The sequence below is a fragment of the Branchiostoma floridae genome, chromosome 7, assembly GCF_000003815.2.
Source record: "Branchiostoma floridae strain S238N-H82 chromosome 7, Bfl_VNyyK, whole genome shotgun sequence".
NCBI lineage: Eukaryota > Metazoa > Chordata > Leptocardii > Amphioxiformes > Branchiostomatidae > Branchiostoma > Branchiostoma floridae.
Genome location: NC_049985.1, coordinates 15,740,534 through 15,759,468, shown reverse-complemented (window position 1 = coordinate 15,759,468; position 18,935 = coordinate 15,740,534). Strand labels below are relative to the sequence as shown.

Here is an 18,935-nt window from a genome sequence, read left to right as displayed (position 1 = left end):
TCAACCTGTCTTAAGAACGGACATCTTCGGCATTGGCGCAACTGTGTCAATTTTTTGACACACATGTAGTATGGCACTATTCTATCCGCATAAACCTCCCTTAATAACGTAAAATCTCAACAGGACAAGAACATTTTCATTCTATATGATACAACATGTAGAAAGTCTCTGTTCCATCCGTATAAACCTCCCATAAGAACGGAAATCTCTGGCATTGGCACAACTGTGTCAATTTTTTTGACACATATGTAGTTTGGCATTGTTTTATCCGCATAAACTTCCCTTACTAACGTGAAATCTCAACAGGACAACAACAGTGTCATTCTACACTGTACACATGTAGAAAGTGTCTGTTTCAGCCGTAACAACCTCCTTTAATAACGCAAATCTTCAGCAATGGCGCAACTGTGTCAATTTTTTTGACACACCTGTAGTATGGCATTTATATCCGAATAAACCTCCCTCAATAACGTAAAATATCAACAGGACAAAAACAGTGTCATTCTATATGATACACATGTAGAAAGTCTCTGTTTAATCAGTACAAAGCTCTCTTAAGAACGGAAATCTACGGCATTGGCGCAACTGTGTCAATTTGTTTGACACACCTGTTGTATGGCACTGTTCTATCCAAATAAAACTCCCGTAATAACGTAAAACCTCAACAGGACAAGAACAGTGTCATTCTATATGATACACATGTAGAAGGTCTCTGTTTCATCCCTACAAAGCTGTCTTAAGATTGGAAATCGTCGGCATTGGCGCAACTGTGTCAATTTGCTTTGACACACCTGTAGTATGGCACTGTTCTATCCGAATAAACCTCCCTTTATAACGGTAAAATCCTAATAGAACAAGAAGTGTCATTCTGTAAGATACACATGTAGAAGTTCTCTGTTTCATCCGTACAAAGCTCTCTTAAGTTAGGAAATCGTCGGCATTGGCGCAACTGTGTCAATTTGTTTTGACACACCTGTAGTATGGCACCGTTCTATCCGAATAAAACTCCTGTAATAACGTAAAATCTCAACAGGACAAGAACAGTGTCATTCTATATGATACACATGTAGAAGGTCTCTGTTTCATCCGTACAAACCTGTCTTAAGAGCGGAAATCTTCGGCATTGGCGCAACTGTGTCAAATTGCTTTGACACACCTGTAGTATGGCACTGTTCTATCCAAATAAAACTCCCGTAATAACGTAAAATCTCAACAGGACAAGAACAGTGTCATTCTATATGATACACATGTAGAAATTCTCTGTTTCATCCGTACAATGCTCTCTTTAGATTGCAAATCGCCGGCATTGGCGCAACTGTGTCAATTTGATTTGACACACTTGAGTATGACACTGTTCTGTCCGAATAAAACTCCTTTTATAACGTAAAATCTTAATAGGGCAAGAACAGTGTCATTCTTTATGATACACATGTAGAAAGTTTCATCCGTATAAACCTCCTTTCAGAACGCAAATGTTTTGCATTCGCACAACTGTGTCAATTATTTGATACACCTATATATGGCACTGTTCTATTTGAATAAACCTCCCTCAAAAACGTAAAATCCCGACAGGACAAGAACAGTTTCATTCTATATGTTACACATGTAGAAGGTCTCTGTTTCATCCGTAACAACCTCCTCTAAGAACGCAAATCTTCAGCATTGGCGCAACTGTGTCAATTTTTTTGACACATCTGTAGTTTGGCACTGTGCTATCCGCATAAACCTCCATTAATAACGTAAAATCTCAACAGGACAAGAACAGTGTCATTCTATTTAATAAACATGTAGAAGGTCTCTGTTTTATCCGTACAAACCTGTCTTAAGAGCGGAAATCTTCGGCATTGGCGCAACTGTGTCAAATTGTTTTGACACACCTGTAGTATGGCACTGGTCTATCCAAATAAATTCCTGCAATAACGTAAAACCTCAACAGGACAAGAACAGTGTCATTCTATATGATACACATGTAGAAAGTCTCTGTTTCATCCGTACAAAGCTCTCTTAAGATTGGAAATCGTCGGCATTGCCACAACTGTGTCAATTTTTTTGGACACAACTCACGGTAGTATGGCACATTTGTATCTGAATACACCTCCCTTAGTAACGTAAAATCTCGACAGGACAAGAACTGTACTAATCTTTATTGTAGAAAGTCTCTGTTCCATCCGTATAAACTTGCCTTGATAGCCGGGAAAGCTTCGACATTGGCACAGGCTGTCACTTTTTTTTACCGACATCTGTAGTAATCCAGGCACTCAGGTCTATCCGTATTCCGTATAAACCTCCCTCGTAACGAAAAGCCTCTACATTGTAGTCTGGTATGTAAAAACAACCTCAAGAGTACAGTAATCCATTAAATGTGTTAAATTTACTGCCATATCACCGACTTAGGTGATCATATGTGCAACAACAATACACTATTAGTATGGTTGACCCGGAAGCAGTTGATCCTTGTCCTATAACCCGGTATATCGGAAAACCCCATGCAGTGCGTAACTCGTCCCGAAAACAATAGCGAAACGCACCACTGAAACCCTGAAAATTGGTCAACTTTCAGGCGTAATTACATGACTTCTAACTGCGGTCTAGCTTTCAAAAATAGTTCCTCGTGATTTATCAACCCCTTCCAAGAACGGGGAACCATTTTTTAGGCTGATATAACGCATCGCGGCTTTACTATACCGTTTTCTTTGAGATCTACCGTAAGAAGTCAATACGGCTACGTACACGGCCGCAGTAACCTTTCACCCCATTGAAACCCGGAAGTGGAAGAGGGTACGAGCATGGAGGGCTTCGGAATTTTTGCCGTCCTGTAAGATTGTAACGTTATACTTAAAAGTGATCTGTTGTTAATAGTGACATACATTCATGAACTCCCTTAGAAGACATCTCTGTTCAGTACAGAGATTTAGCTGTCGAGTCCATCACATCGCACTGCTGCGAACTGCATGGACATGTCCCAACAGGACGTCATCCACAGGTCATGCACAAGGTAAGTAACAGTTAATGGTATTGGTTTTGCAAAGGCAATACCATTTTTGATAGCATTACTCAAACAGTCTAGTATTGGACCCTTCTTTCATCAACCTAGTTCGTAGACTGCAGGACCATCTTGGATTACTAGTTGGCGCTTTAGTACCGCCGAGTTGCAGAATTCCAATAAAACATGGGTATCATACTCGTACTTAATAACAACAAATAATGTAATCATTCCTACTAATTATATCAGTCCTACTTACAAATTCCCCAACATAAATTGAACTTAAACAATAACATATGTCCTTATAAGTTCTTTCAAGTTCACTATGCTAATGTTACGCATGTATGAAGTTAAAGGGTGAGAGAAATCCTGGGTTACTGTAAATGCAGAAACTTTCGTGGTGGTTTAATGTTCGCGGTTTTCGCGGTGGCAGCTTGTCTGGGAACTTAAAACCACCACAAACATTTTTCCCATGCCATGGCAGTTAGAGACTACAGTGCATGGTGCTACCGCAAACTTCAAACCACCGCGAAAAGTCCCTTTTTCCCGCTGCCGCAAAATTAAATCCCAGTGAACTTAAAATGCATTTACAGTATGTGTCAAAGGTGAAGCAAGGAGGTTAAAGAATCACTCTTTCTTTAACCTCCTTGGGTGAAGGCATTCAGATGTAAAAAGTCTCGTTTTGACCAGTTTCAATTTGCGAAAAAAATGCCTGGAGCGTAATGGCGCCAGCAAATGGCAAAATGTTTAATACGTTCATGGCGTCTATACCTTTGACAATTATTGGTCTGACACCCTTATTGGTAACAAATGGAGGTGTTAGGCCGGATGATGTAATACCCAGAACTCCTGTCACCCATACATGCAATAGTGAACTCTGTGCAAGAGCTTATTTGTTTGGAAATTCTTCATTCTGAGTTTTTTATCCATTTGTAGTCCAACCATTGTGGATCCCTTTCTTTTCGTTCCAGACAAGTCAATGGTGTATGTACACCAGACTGGATTCACTAAGCCAGGCCTGGTGCCGAGTCTCACTCCATTTGGTATGAAACTGATGACCTACCTGCGGATGGTCGACATCCCGTATCAGTACAGCAAAACCTTCAAACTGGGGCCAAAGGTAGCAGTCTTCAAAATCAGCATGTCTTGTTGTTGTTGTTACCAGTTAATGTTATATTTCGTAGTCAGAAGTCTAAGAATCTTTTCAGAAAGTGAATTCTGTACGCCAGAATGACATGTTTAGTTGTATAGAAACGTTTCCCTCTTCAATTATGACTACGAATGACATACTTTCATTTGTCAGATTTATCATATTTGACAAATGGCCTAGTGGTATTAGGCAGGTGGATACAAAATTAAGAGGTTAAGGATTCGAGTCCAGGCATCTCTGGCTAGCCGATGAGTCTTCAGGAAAGGCAGTGCTGAACATGTCTTCCCTCACTCCGCACTAGTGTACCCGGGGTATGTGACTTTGGTTGGGGAGGTAAAAGGCGGTGGAAGGAAATGCCTTAGGAAAGGACTTACTATGTATTTGCCTAAGACACAGTTGATAACAATGCCAATATGGACTTTAACAATCTTTATGTCTCTTTTATGCGACATAGAGCTATCAATATGGTTTCAGGTTTGACATTGTATTTCAGGGAAAAATACCATGGATCACTTACAAGGGACAACCTATGGGTGACTCAGGTCTCATCATGGAGTTCCTTAATGAAGAATTTGGAGTTGACCTGGATTCACAGCTGTCAGACAAGGAACGTGCCATCAGCAGGGCATTTATCAAGATGCTAGAGGAGAACACATACTGGTATGGAAACTAAGTCTAGACTCATGATCATTTAGCTGTGGTATAAGTTTTCTAGACTTCTTTTTAATTCACTCAGAGATACAAAATTTATAGAGTAATGTGAGTTCATCTTTATCTGAAGGCTACCTATATCCATTGTTTTAAAAAGTGGGAATTTAGCTTTTAGGGATATCAAGTTGATAGATGGTGCAATATTTTGAAAATAACTTTCAGCTGCAATGTCTTTAAATATTGCAATTTGAAACCACAGTCCATTGACTTGATATCCTTAAATACCGTTTTTGAAAATGACAGATACCGGTATAGGTTACCGTGAGTTCAAAGCTATTAAAGGGGTGTACAAGAACATGTGCCAATGCAGCATCAGTAAACCTGAGGTATTAACTTCAGATGTTTTGCTTCAAGACAATCTTAATTTTTTGATGTGGCAGTATTATTCTCGTTTTATATTGCCAGTGATTTTAGAGTGTGTTTAACCATCTTCTCATATTTTCTCCAGGGGTATCGGCTACGACCGATGGCAGGAAAACTACTCCCACCTGGGACAGCTGTTTGACGTTCCCTCGGCCCTCCAGCTGTTTATTTTCCCCACGGCCTCGCGGAAGGTGCGACAGATGCTGCATGCCCAGGGGCTGGGCAGACACTCCACCCAGGAGATCCATGCCATCATTCAGAAAGATGTCTGGGCTGCTTCTGAGTTCTTAGGTAGGGACAAAACCCACTTTACCTACCTACCTCCCTACCTCCCTAGTCCCTTGACCTCCAGGTCGTTGGGGGGACAAGTTAGCCATGAAGATGGAGAGTTGTCTCCAGGCCCGTCTGTCCTCTGCTACAGCCAGTCTTTCCTGCAGGTTGAGGGATGTCCAATCTCTGATGTTGTCTTGCCTGGTATACTCTCCTTTTTATGACCTTCTAGCAGGTTTGTCTGTTGGAATTACTCAGTAAGAGGGCTATTATATGTGGTAAGAATCATGTATTATTTTTGTCTGCGTTTTTGTTTGTTTGTCTTGGTGCATGTCTTAGATTAAATTGAATATTGTAGAGTGACAGTGTGTTATAATCAGACATGTGAGGTCTTCAAATAATTATTTATTGTTTTTTTTAAATGTTTCATTGCCCAGACCTACATGTACATATTTCTACTACCCATGGTGCTATTGTTAGTGTCTGGTGTTTGAAGCAAATGAAATGCATGCAAATGTTATTGATAACATATTTGCCTTGTCATAATGTGACCAGGAGTGTCTGATCTGTTGTATTTTGTACTTTTTTAACAGGTAACAAGCCATACTTCATGGGTGAGGAGCCAACTGCTGCAGACCCAACTGTTTTTGGACTGTTTGCAGAATTCCTTTGGACCACACCCGAACACTCCCACCTATACAAGCTAACCAATGAACAATATCCTAACATTAAGGACTACTGTTTACGTATGAAGGAACAGTATTGGCCAGACTGGGATGAAGTTGTTGGTACCAAAAGATGACAGTGTTGCTGCAGTTTTAGGAATTGCTTTGGTTTGTTTTCTTGCCATTATCTATGTGTTATATCAAACTTTGTGTTCCTGGTCGATTTCTGGACCATAGAGTGTAGCTACTGTATGATGTATGATAATGTCCAATGCACCAAGTAACAATTTATTATTTGGTGACACTAAATGATAAATCGTTAATTCTCTTTGCCTTCTTTATAACTTTATGCTGGAATTAATACAGCAGATAAATATTAATCATACAGCAGGAATTGATAATGCACCTTACAGCAAACATTTGTGGAATGTGCAAATATTGGGAAATTATGAAGTGTTTGAAATGATAAGAATTAGATTATTATTTTGAAATATGATCAAAATGTTTATCTGTGAGCGCCCAAGGTACAACTGTGTCCTAACAGTACACTTACACCAGCTCAAAAGAGAATAAGAAACAGCCATGACTTCAAGTACCAGAGTTACCAAGCTAGGATTGATGTGCTCAAAAATTCATACTTTCCCAGAACTATCGTAGAGTGGAACTTGTTATCACCAAGTACAGTAGGGGCCTCTTCTCTGGATAGTTTTAAAGAACGCTTGCAGATAGATATGCAGAAGTTAGGTGTGACGGATCGTTCAGTGTAATATAACCAGCTGCTGCCGCACCGCGTGCCTGCGAAGCTGGTGTGTTACGCCGAAGGGCGGTTATACCGGCTATATAGATGCAGATACAGATTATACATGTAGAATAAACACAGCATTGACTGAAGTCTTTTTCATTTACTTTCCCAACAGTGGTTCAAAGTCTGTTCCCTAGATTACAGTAACCACAGCTTTGTAACCTGTGTTTAACACAACGTGTGAACTGTAACTAAACATCAACAACTGGAATTAGCATGTTTTAATGACAACTCTGTCAATCCGTTCTTTACATAACAGTAACTGCTAACAATAAGACACCAAATTCTATTAGAATGACTCTAACTAACATCAGTGACAGAACCTGAATTATAATCTGTATATCTAGACAAAACCTTGCAAAATATCATCATTTATATAAGTGCAAGAATCCAAATTCATCTGAACATTTTACAAGGCTACTCAAGTACATGTGTATGGCTTGAACAATAGTACATGCATCATCAAAATTGGAGGCCAATAGATAATCTAGTACCTCTGGCTACAGGGTCCCTTCCATGTTGATGTACAGCACTCTACCTGGAAACAATGTTGACACCTTCAGTGCAAGAATCATATTCTGATGCAATCAACTTGAAGATAATTCTGATACTTTTTTTCATAAATACATAACTTCATATCTCACATTTTGTCATAAATACATAACTTCGTATCTCACATGCTGCTGTCAAATATTTGCTGATATTGTGATGATTCAATAAAGATGTTGATGGGTAAGATAAATCATGGGCCCTTCAAACAACTAACACTGTATCAACTTTGATTTAGATTTTGATAAAGCAATAGAGTCAGTGTTTAGTTAAAACATGCATATGAAGGAAGTGTTTTAATGACAGTTGTAATGCAAAAGATGCCAAAATACTGAATTCTTTCTGAATGGATCGACAGTTGCATAGTATGGCCCCTGCAGTGTGAATGCTGAGTTGTCTTGTTAGAATTCGAATTTGGGGTTAAATTTATCCAAAGTATGTTCCAAGTGAATTAAGTTTAAATGATTCCGATTGAAGCAGACTCTGAGACAAACTGTTGAGAAGCTAACACAATGTCTTTCTTTGAAAGCATGACACTTTTTGTAGCAACATATACTGGTATAATAACTATATCTAAATAGCCAAACTGTTCATCCAACCAAGGACCTTATATCAGATAACGTCCTTGATCCAACTATCGATCTGCAACAACCAACTCTTCTTAACAACCATGTCATAACAGCTCAAAACATTCTACATTTCAACGCATCTCTACTTGGCACTCATATACATTTGTATAATCACAATCTTTCTAGCCCAATGAACAACAACTTTATAATCAATATCACAGTTCCTGTGACTCTATCATGGCATGAAAAATCAGGTAACATGTAACTTCCAAATGCAGAAAAAACTTAATATATTACTGTGTGGAATGTGTGGAAACCTAGAATTCCTTTTTCAGAATTCTCAGCATTGAGAGTTTAACTTCTTGGGGGCAACATATTTCGAGACAAACACATACCTGTCAAATAGCTATTTTGCAAGGACAATGTTCTCATACAACAGAACAGAATGACATGATTCCAGAGTTCGCTAACATAGACTTCAGACACTAGATGAGCTAAGAGTTCTTGTAACATCTCTAGAGGAGCTCTCGTCCTTCGAACTGTAGGTTCCCATCTGTGGAGTACTGGTCCAGGCAGCCGTGGTGTCCGGGTTGTGGGCAGGGGGAGAATCCGCTGGTGTCGTACTTGGCCCAGCCGCTCTCGTACCCCAGCGTCATCCAGTGCTGGGCATGTTTGTAAATCTCGTGGCCATATCTGTCAATGGAAAACAGTAAGACTTGAGGCTAAGCATTTCCAGATAGGTCTTTGTTTCTTCATCATAAAGATTAGCCTGGATACCATACCCCAACTTCAGATATCTTTCGTGTTGGGGTCTGGCAGGATGGCTATAGAAAGGTTCTCGAAGGCCCTTGATCAGTGGGAGGAGAACCTAGGATTGATGACCACTCACACCACAGGTAGCTAGCTACATATTCACACCACAGTTGGTCAGCAGGCTATCACTACTGCGAATCAGGTACTTAGTGGTTACTGTTATGGATTAAAAAATACAGTTGGGGGGCTTTAACCAATCATGGTAGGGTGTAATTACCTCCTGCTGATCCTGCTACTGTTCTATTGGTGGAGTTTTTTGCCCACTATAAGGGGCAAAATTGAGAAGAGTTCCTATGTCATCCTGCCAGACCCCTGCACGATAGATTGGGCTGGGGTTTGGTAACCAGGCTACATAAAAATCTACAACATTTATGACTGTAGTGTTGTGTTTGGTTGTGTCCTGATGTTTGTACACACTGTCATACAATACAATAGAGGCATTTTTGAGAGCTTACTCCAAACATTCTAATTTCCTTGCAACATGTCATATTTCATAGTGCGATCAGGGTTGGACAAGTTTTCTAAAATCGACTTGCCCTATTGGGAAAGTACATAAAAAATCTACCTGCGCTTTAATAACCAACTTTTCACGAAGATGGTTGCGCGCATGGAAAGATCTTGGGCAAGTGGGGAACGACATGTACTTGTTCGACTGGCATTTTCACTTGCCCTGGACAACCGGACTAGTTGACTTGTTCTGATGATACTTTGGTGAGAATTGAGAAACAATCAAGTGAATGTGCCTCAAGATTACTGTTACAGTAGGACTGCTGTAGTCATGGTGACAATCAATATGCTGGTGATAAAGTAGTGAGGAGACTTATCAACTTGTTTGAACATACAAGAGAAACATAAGGCTTAGCCTGAATGATGTTTAAAGTATTCTATAACCACTTGGGACCCTCTATCATGTTTGGGGCTGTATTTTTCACATCACTGCAGCAACAGCCAGCTGCATGAGTACAACCAAGCAGTAAGCATTGCCCTGATCGAGGAGGGCAACAAACGGTCACCATAACATTGACAAGAATATTATCTCTCTGGTTGTTTACAAGGAACTTTGTTGTCCTATTACATAACCAGTTTAACCCCCTTCATAGCAAGATGCCTTTTTTTCAGTACTTTAAGTCAGAAAAAGTTAATACAGCACTGACAGGCTCACTAAAAAGGAAAAAAAAACACAGGCATATAGCCAACTTAACAACAGGGTTGCTGCAAGTGTAGCTGACATACTTGTTGAAGGAGTGAATCAGAAAAGTATTCCTATATAGCAAACTACTTTAAAATTTAAAACATCTACCAGATGCCTTCTTTAGAGTATTATGTTAAAAGAACATTTCTGCGGCTGTTAGAATGGGCTCTCACTCAATGTCGTGGGGAAAGCAGTTGGGTGGCATTGATGAAGAGTCCATGACAGCTGGCAATATTCCAACCCCTGCTTTATTTGGACTCATATATTGTTTAAAAGTCATTAAAGTTGATGTGACACCTCAATGCCAAGAGCAATCTCCAGGTCAGGGGGGGTGAAGTTAGGGTCTAGATGCCGACCATGAGTGGGAGGGTTGATCCAAGGAGGTCAATCTGGGGGTCAGAATGATTGGTACCAATTATACATTGACCCTGGTAGGTTAACTTTAGGCAGCACCTTTGCCCGTGAGGTTATTGTGTGGTATTAGAAACATTGAAAGATGGATTTAGGTCCACCCACAGTGCATACATTGTAACTCTTCCCACTGAGAAGAAGGGGAATGCAAATTGTAAACTAAGTAACGTTAAGTATGATGTTAGTCTAACTTTTGAAACATTTACCTGAGTATGGTCGACTTGGGCCATGTGTTACTACACTTTCTGGTCAAGCTGCATTTACCCAGTAATATCATATTTGATCCATGGATACAGTATAGAATCATGCATAAGTTGAGTTTTATTGTTTGTTCAGGCATGTCACCTTTTCTTTACTTGAACAGATATACTGACCTACATGTAAACTGCTGAGTTGTATACATGTCTTTCCCACTACATTGTGTGGTATATCTACCGCATACATTACAGGATGTTGCCATTAATAGCCAAAAGGGCTGTAAAACTTTACAACTTGCTCCAGCCTCTTACAATTACTGCAGCTGCAGTTTACTTGACAATGTAATTCTATCCCTTTTCCCCAGCATGTAAAATAAGATAAAACATAGCATAACACGAGTCAATAAGATGAATGCCTTCACTGAGGTTCATAACTACTCCTTCAAATGCCTTTGGACAATTTACACTCAGCAATACATGAAATACTATCAGTCCATGATTCTAAGGCCCAATTTAAGGCCCTGTTGTACAAACTTAGAGCCCTGTGGATTGATGTGTGTTACAGCGGCCAGGCTATGAGGCGCCATGATTGGAAACACCCATTAAATTTCCCAACACACCTGCTTCAGACGGACCCCTTGTTTGGCCTTGGATATTACAAACATAAATATTACTTAGGCTGAACCAAAAACATTGCAGGGGACAGTTGTTCTGCCTGATCTGAGAACCTTAGGGTTACTAGTACCGGACTCTTTTAGAAAATCAGGTCAATGTTCACTTAATGTGGGCATGCTCAGGGCTAGGGCTGGGTATCGATACAGCGTACCGGTGCTGGGTATCGGTACAGCGTACAGGTACAAAACCGGTTTTTCTTATTGGACCGGTCCAGAAAAAACGGACCTGAAAAAATTAGGTGAACTGGATGTTGGACCGATTAGAAAATTAACATATTATTTTATCAGGCATTCACACGTTTTGGCGCTTGCAGTTGGAAGAAAATGACAAGAGTGAAGTAGAGTAGAGTTTATAGTAATTTCTACCAAGTTTTACAGTCAATCGTACAGGTGCAGTTAGCGTTGTAGGATTTTAAAACGCCAGTGTAAGTCTAATACTCCACCAAACAGATTTCTTTGTAGTGAGATGGACCATTGGTACGAGTCATACTGAATCAGGTCCAGGTTCAGGTCCGGACCTGGACCTGATCCTTTGGACCTGAACCGGACATGGACCTGAATTTTCTGTACCGGTACCCAGCCCTACTCAGGGCATTGAAAAATGGGGTCTGTCTCAGCCATAATCTGCACTAAAAGCTGTTAAATGATTCATAGCCCAAGGAAGGATCTGTTCATCTCTAAGTAGGCCAACCGGCCTTCAGCAAAGATCCTTCGGAAGACAGTTAAGGAGGAAAACAGTTTTATCAATGACTACTTGTGTTAGAAAATGGGTTATTGTATGGTATGGGAAGTTTGGAGTGTCTACCTCATCTGCTTCCAACAGTGTGCAAATGCCAAAAGTCATGAATGCCCGTTTGAAGCAATTCTGGCAAATTTCCAGTGCTTTTGCACAAGAATGCATACTACATGTACATGTATGCCATTGACATGAATGCTTCATTTATATTTGGAGCAATTCTGGCAAATTTCTCATACTTTTGCACAAGAATGCATACTAGATGTTGGTCATGACCACAAATGACTGCCAGGGGTGGGTTTCTGCAAAATGGAAAAAATTGCACTGAAATATTGGATATTGGAATTCAAACTGAGGTAATGCATAAAATTGCTTCTCAGTACTTTCTTTTACAAGGCCTTAAAATGCGAGGTGTAAATAGAAGACTACATGCATCTGTATCCAGTGTTAACAACAAAGTGTAGAGACTTCAATTTCAATGTCACATGTTTATGCTGCACTTTTAGACAATAGAAACTCCTCAAGGTAGCATTTAGCTAAAAACTCAGCAGGTGAGTCATATTTATGAACAAGAAATGTTTTGAATGATTATCACATCAAAAACAAACTAAGCATGGCACTTTCTTAGAAATGATGTGTATGATATGGAAACTTACGACTGTTACTGTCATCTTTTGAAAGGTCTGGAAATCCAATAATTAGTGTAAGAAATCAATTATTTCCTTTCACTACATTTCAGACGTGAAACCTTTTTTCATTACCCATTTCAGATGGATACCCTACATGTAGTTGCTTTTTTAAAGCTGTACTGAAATGTAGCTGTTTTTGCCGTGGGTTATTGATGGGGTTTTCTGGGAGGTGTCAGGAGTCATTACATGGGTGACCTGGTGTGCAGTGAAGGCTATTCAGCACCATAAACAGAGCATGATCCACTGGTGTGCTCTAGATAGGCAATAAAACATGTACCCTGGACATTACCATCAGCTCTACTAAATGATTATAAGATTTGGCACCAAATTTGTATTAGTTAGGGACAGCGTTAATTAGGTAGCAACAAGAATGTTAGAAATATATCGATAAGTCCTTACAACAACAACTCTGACATTTTTAGGACAAGACAAGAGGAATTTCCTATTCTTTTTAGGCAATTCCAAAAGGTTGAAGAGGAATTATCAAAAGTGTTTTAATTTTCAAAATGTAGGTTTTGTAAAAGTATTCCTGTATACAACAAGATGCTTTAGTGGAAATAAGCTTATTGATTATATGTATCTACCCCCTCATATAAATTTTTCAAACGGAGTAGCCCAAAAATTGGAATTCTGTGTTTCCTACCTGTTTCGTGCAAAGAGTCCTGGATTGGTGGGGACGTTCACCCACATCCCATCAAACAGTACCTTGGTAGGCTGCTGGCCTGCACAGGGAGGGAGAAACACTGTTGGTCACCAGTACAGAAATTTCAGGTACAGTCAAACCTGTCTATAGCGGCCACTCAAGGGGCTGGAGAAATAGAGAAAATACTAATCAATTGACCACAAGCAATAAGTAACACATGATTTCAGTACCCACTGATGATCTTTCTCACCAAATAACTTTGTCTCGAGTGTCTCAAAATTCAACTGACCCTACCATAGTTAACTCTACCATAAATGATTGATATTGCCGAGGACGTTATATGAGATATCTCATATAACGTCCTTGATATTGCCATGCGGAATGTTGGTAAATTTAGTGACAAAGACTTGAACTCTAACTTTCAAGACAAGAGTACCTTCCACCACTGCCCAAATGACCCTTTTGGGAACTCCAAATCCTAACAAACTACGATTTTAAACTCGGTAGTAAACTATTATAGTTTACTGAGGAAGGGAATCTTTGTTATTCACTTGACGTCTTTTCCATGTTTGGGAAATGGACTAAAAAGAAATTTTAATGAAAAACATTAATTTGTATGCCATTTTCTGTTTGCAGTCTAATAGTAAAGTTGATTGCTCTTATTCACTTGATGTTGTTTCCATGTTCTCCCAACAGTGACATGCCTGGTTATTGTTTGGGGAAGGTCTTCAAAAGAATGAAAACACATTATCATAAGAACAAAGAAATGCAAACTGCAATCTGCCTTTGCAACCATTTGTCGTAAGCTACAAATAGAATGGACTTTTCTGATTGGCCTGATCATGATTCATCTTTACCTGGTAGTTACTTACAAGTCAAGTCCTTCCCAAACCTTTAGTGCCCATTCCCCTTCTGTAGCCCTTTGGCCACTTAAGTAAGGACTTTTTCGATATTGGTCTAGTAGAGAGACAAACTGCGCATTATGATACTCTTCCTCATAGGTGCTGACTGCTAAACAGAGAAAGCAGTTTGCACACTTAAAAAAAAGTCTTTGTTATAAACTGACCGGGGTTTGAACCCATTTATAATCTAGCACTTAAGTAAAGCTGAAAGTAAAGCTGACGGCTGGATAAGAGCCAATTTAACAATTTACTGTCCCAGATAGCCTGAAGAAAAATGGTTGCACTCAATTTCTTCTTGCCCTGAGCACGATAAATTTCTATCAAGAGTCCTGATGGATCAACCTAGCTCACAGCTATCACAAAGGTTTCAGTTGACCTTTTTGTTTCACCATAGGGCAGATCAACTTTGTACATAAGGTAGAAAGTTTGGAAAGTATTTCCCCAAAATATGTGGCTTCTGAATTTTTTAAATCTGATCGTATAATGCAATCTTACACTAGATATTTCACAGTTAATTGATATACAATGGCTATATATAGGTAAAGCATTATGATAATTTGACAACCCTATATTCATAAGTGATACCCCTTCATGTATTTTCCAATACCCCTATGTCAATGGTTAGGGTAAGGGTAAAAGGTGTGTCAGAAAATCAAGGGTTCTCAGAACATTGGGGTGTCAAAATATATAGATATCATACACATACATGTAACATATACACATATCATACAGGTCCAATTTTCAAACATCCCATCATATGGTCACCTTTAAGTCTTCTAGCTTGTTTCTTCCCCCCTCTCTCTAACCAAGACCTACCTGTAAATGTACCTGTCACTGTGATTTCTTATTGCTTACTTAATATCTATACAGCTCAGGTACTAAAGAAATGCCAGTATAGTCACCTGTGGGAGCCATATACTTCCATCAGAAGCTCTCCATAATTACTTCCATCAAAGTTTCTAGAGGAAGGAATAGTCCCACAAGGATGGGCAAGGCATTTTATTTGCCCAAGGTGTTCTTTAAGAACATTGTGCACCTGGGATAATAACTTACTGTCTTTTCACATTATCCCTTCAAGCTGAATTGGTATCATCTTTACCCACTGGCACCATGCATTCCTGTGCTGATAACTCTTATTATCAGGATCATCAGTGAAAGCTTGTGGGCAAAGGAGGACCAACAGGTAATGGAACAAGTCTTCTTCATATCACAAAATCTTAATTTTCACAGCAAAAAAATCATTTGATTAAAGTTAATCATTGTTAATCTTGACTACATTGAATTTTAGACACAATTTGACTTCACATTAGGCCAGAATGAGACGTTATATAATCTGATATTTCAAAATGCATGGTTTTCTACTTTTTCAGACCTTCTCTGTTGATTTGGTCTTACACCATTCCTTCCCTTCTGGAACCCTTATACCCCCCTTAAGACCTCATATCTCATCTCTACTAGTGTTGTTGTTGAATTTCTTATCACTGCATGCTGTAGGCCACATCTTTGTACCAAACATGACAGACAGAATAGATCTAAGCACCAGGCTAGCGTAACAACAGTGCCCCCAGCAGGGCTTTCTTCCCAATGTGGCTATTTGGATAGCTTAGATTTTCCCCAGCCTAGGGGGTGTTCCGAATTATGAAGTATGACCAGGGTGACATTCAGCCAATCCACAATCTTCTCTCGGCAAGATGTTATCGTTGGTGACCATGGTAACTGCCCTGCGGGCCATGCCAATACTAGTGCCAGATTGCGGACTTAATGGAACGTGACCATGACTGCACTCAGACAATTTTCCTTCTAATAGCTGTCTAAAGTATACGACTCGTGATTAAATCTTTTAGTAGGGGGCAATGGCAAGAGGTGCCTGTTGGAGCAAAACCGAGAAAGATGCGCATCTAAGACAACGCCTCTTGCCTTAATGTATACAGCATGGAATAGGGCATGGTCAATGTCACATTTGAGGGTTATTCTAACTCACTTAAGAACCAATGTGTGAAAAAACCTTATATTAGATTTTAATATGTTGCAAGTTCTTTTGGACTGAGAGAAGTCCTTGATTTGTTGTTCGCCATGTGTGCTGGCGTAATTGTTGTTGTAATTGTAAGTACTCATTATATTGTACATTATTTGCATTGATGGGAAAAATCAAACAAATTTAACCTAATAGTATGCTTTTGGATAGCAATTACATGTATTACTAACTGTCTTGATCCTTCTCCCTTTAGTGCACCAGTACCACTAGAGGACAATTGGGGGTGATAATGCTCTTATCCTCCAACAATTCTATGAAACTACATTATTAATTTTATATCCAAATCTGATAAATCTCACTCTGTATGCAGCTTTTAGATTGGCATCTCTCAAATTCTATTATGCTAAGAAGTCTCCATTCACATGAATGACACAAAATTCCACCATTCTACAATGTACTTTGCGCAGGAAAAATAGGACTAACCCCATAGAACTTTACTAATGGAAATTTTATGTCCGTGGAGCAGAACAAAATGACAGAACCATTTAATTTTGTCCCCTGACCCTATCTGAGTAGGCACAAATCCATGCATCATCTGGGCTTGATTGCTGGGAAATGGAATATCATAGTAGGATCAGCCATAAGCTGCCAGATTCTGACAGGAAATTCCTTTCTGCCTAATGAAAATATCGCTGCAGCAGACTGAGAGGAAGGTGACCTTGTGTTGCCTACACAAACTTATGAATCAAGCCTAGGGCGTATAGATTTGATTGCTTCACTGCCAGATCATATGACAATGATTTGCCAGCTCACTTTTAATATAGAATTAATTCAGCTGTCTGCAAATGTAATGCTGGTAGCTGTAAAAAGAGAAATTTTCAATCAATGCAAATCCAAAGTTACAGTTTGATGACTTGAGACTTAATATAATTCATTTTTTTCATTGTTCACTGTGTTGGTCCTGATTTGTAATGAAAAGTACATGCGAGCAATATTATTATTGATTTGATGTAAAATGTTACTGTAGGTCCCCTTGCAGTCAGTGGCTGAATTACAGGAATGAGATATTGAACTACGTTGTATACTTTACCACGAGACCGAGACAGTTGTCCTCTTTTTACTTTGTCTAGAGAAAAGTGACTGTTTATGTCAATAATAAAAATGGGAGAGAAAAGTGTCCATATCATGTCATTTTCTAGAGGAAAGCACAGATTTTTGTCCATTGGACCAAGGAGGTTAAAGAAGAGTGATTCTTTAACCTCCTTGATTGGACATATTCAGCAAGATAAGTTAACCCTCAGATTTGCTCAATTCAAGATGGCGGCCCCCAGATAGGTGTGTTACGGTTGAGGTGCGCTCCTGCCTACTTAAATCTCCACGCTATGTCTAAATAGAACTCAAACCGCATCAATTTCTGGGAGTCTAGGACGTTTATATTTGAACTGTTGAATGGGAAAGAGAACTAGGCGCTCCAGGGGCTCTAGCAGCACGGAAGAAGGTAGTCCGAATCTGAAACGCTGCCCCCCACCCAAGACACCAAAGATGGCGGCTTGTACGGGGAGCGACGAGTTGCAGTCTCTTTCACCAGAGCTTCAGACGCTCGCGCATCTGATCCTCAAACAGACTCAAAAACAACAGGAGACTCTACTAGGTCAGTTTCAGGATGTTGGGGAAAAACTGTCTGGCCAAATTCGCGCTTTAGACAACAAGGTCCAGGGTTTGTCAGCCGACTTAACCAGTTTACGCGAGCGGGTGGGAGCCAACGAACACGCTGCGGAATTCCAGTCGGAGGAAATTCAAGACTTACGCCGAGCGCTAGACGAGGAACGACGTGCGAGACTGAAGGCTGACCTGCTGGCAGAGCGCTATTCGAGGAAAGCCGACATAATCATTAGAGGCCTGCCATGCAACAAGGAGGAAGATTCACAACAGGTATTTGCTGTCTTTTTGTCGGAGAAACTTCATCTTGCGCCCGTGCCTTTCGCCGCGGTCCATCGCCTCTCCAGACCTACAAAAACACGCCCGAACCCACCCCTGTTGGTCAGATTGTTGAACTTTCACGATCGAGATCAGATTCTACGGGAGGGAAGGAAGTTACGCGGGAACAAGGAGGGACTGGCTGTTTACGAGCATCTTCCCCCTCCCCTTCAAGCAGCGAGGGCCAGCCTTGTCCCCGATCGAGACGCTGAAGCAGCAAAAGCCAAAGGTACTGATACTAGGGTTTCGATTTGGGTGCCTCCTAAGGCAACGTACGCAGTGTTACTTGTGAACGATCAAGAGAAGAAACGCGCCGATGCGATTGACCTTATGCTATCTACAAAGAACACATGAGGGTGAACATGTTGTTTAAAATGTGACTGCAATTATTAAACGAACATCTCATCCCTTTGAGGCACTGGTGTGTTTTTTATGAATGTGAAGACAGTATTAGTATATAGGAATCAGAATACCTTCCTGTCTTGTTTGTAAGTCACAGGAAGTAAGAAATATGCGGCGGCATTAAATTTTGGAATTGGCTTGCAGGCTTGACAGGTGCAAGCATTCGTTGGAACACGTGCTGATCAGCGTGCACTTAATCGACTTGAAATGTCAACATACCTTGCGTAACCCACAGCCGAGCCGGTGTATTCCGTTGCTGCCT

General features: G+C 40.1%; 2 protein-coding genes across 6 annotated transcripts in view; one reads left to right on the top strand and one right to left on the bottom strand.

Annotated features, from left to right (window-relative positions):
- The window catches only part of LOC118420321 (failed axon connections homolog), a 15,933-nt gene extending 9,432 nt beyond the window's left edge, over positions 1-6,501 (top strand). The window contains exons 1-6 of one of the 2 annotated variants that reach the window (XM_035827090.1): positions 2,265-2,730; positions 2,791-2,995; positions 3,955-4,103; positions 4,627-4,793; positions 5,293-5,498; positions 6,071-6,501. In XM_035827090.1, coding sequence (XP_035682983.1) covers positions 2,872-2,995; positions 3,955-4,103; positions 4,627-4,793; positions 5,293-5,498; positions 6,071-6,279 — 855 coding nt within the window. In that variant the 5' untranslated portion in view covers positions 2,265-2,730; positions 2,791-2,871 and the 3' untranslated portion in view covers positions 6,280-6,501. Of the gene's footprint in view, positions 1-2,264; positions 2,731-2,790; positions 2,996-3,954; positions 4,104-4,626; positions 4,794-5,292; positions 5,499-6,070 lie in introns of those variants that run through there. The other variant, XM_035827092.1, reaches the window with a different exon arrangement.
- A 528-nt stretch (positions 6,502-7,029) lies between these two features.
- The window catches only part of LOC118420312, an 84,370-nt gene continuing 72,464 nt past the window's right edge, over positions 7,030-18,935 (bottom strand). For all 4 annotated transcript variants that reach the window (XM_035827065.1, XM_035827067.1, XM_035827068.1 and 1 more), the window contains exons 3-4: positions 13,418-13,496; positions 7,030-8,755 (exon numbers count right to left, since the gene is read on the bottom strand). In XM_035827065.1, the coding sequence (XP_035682958.1) occupies positions 8,578-8,755; positions 13,418-13,496 (257 nt within the window). In that variant the 3' untranslated portion in view covers positions 7,030-8,577. The remainder of the gene's footprint in view (positions 8,756-13,417; positions 13,497-18,935) is intronic.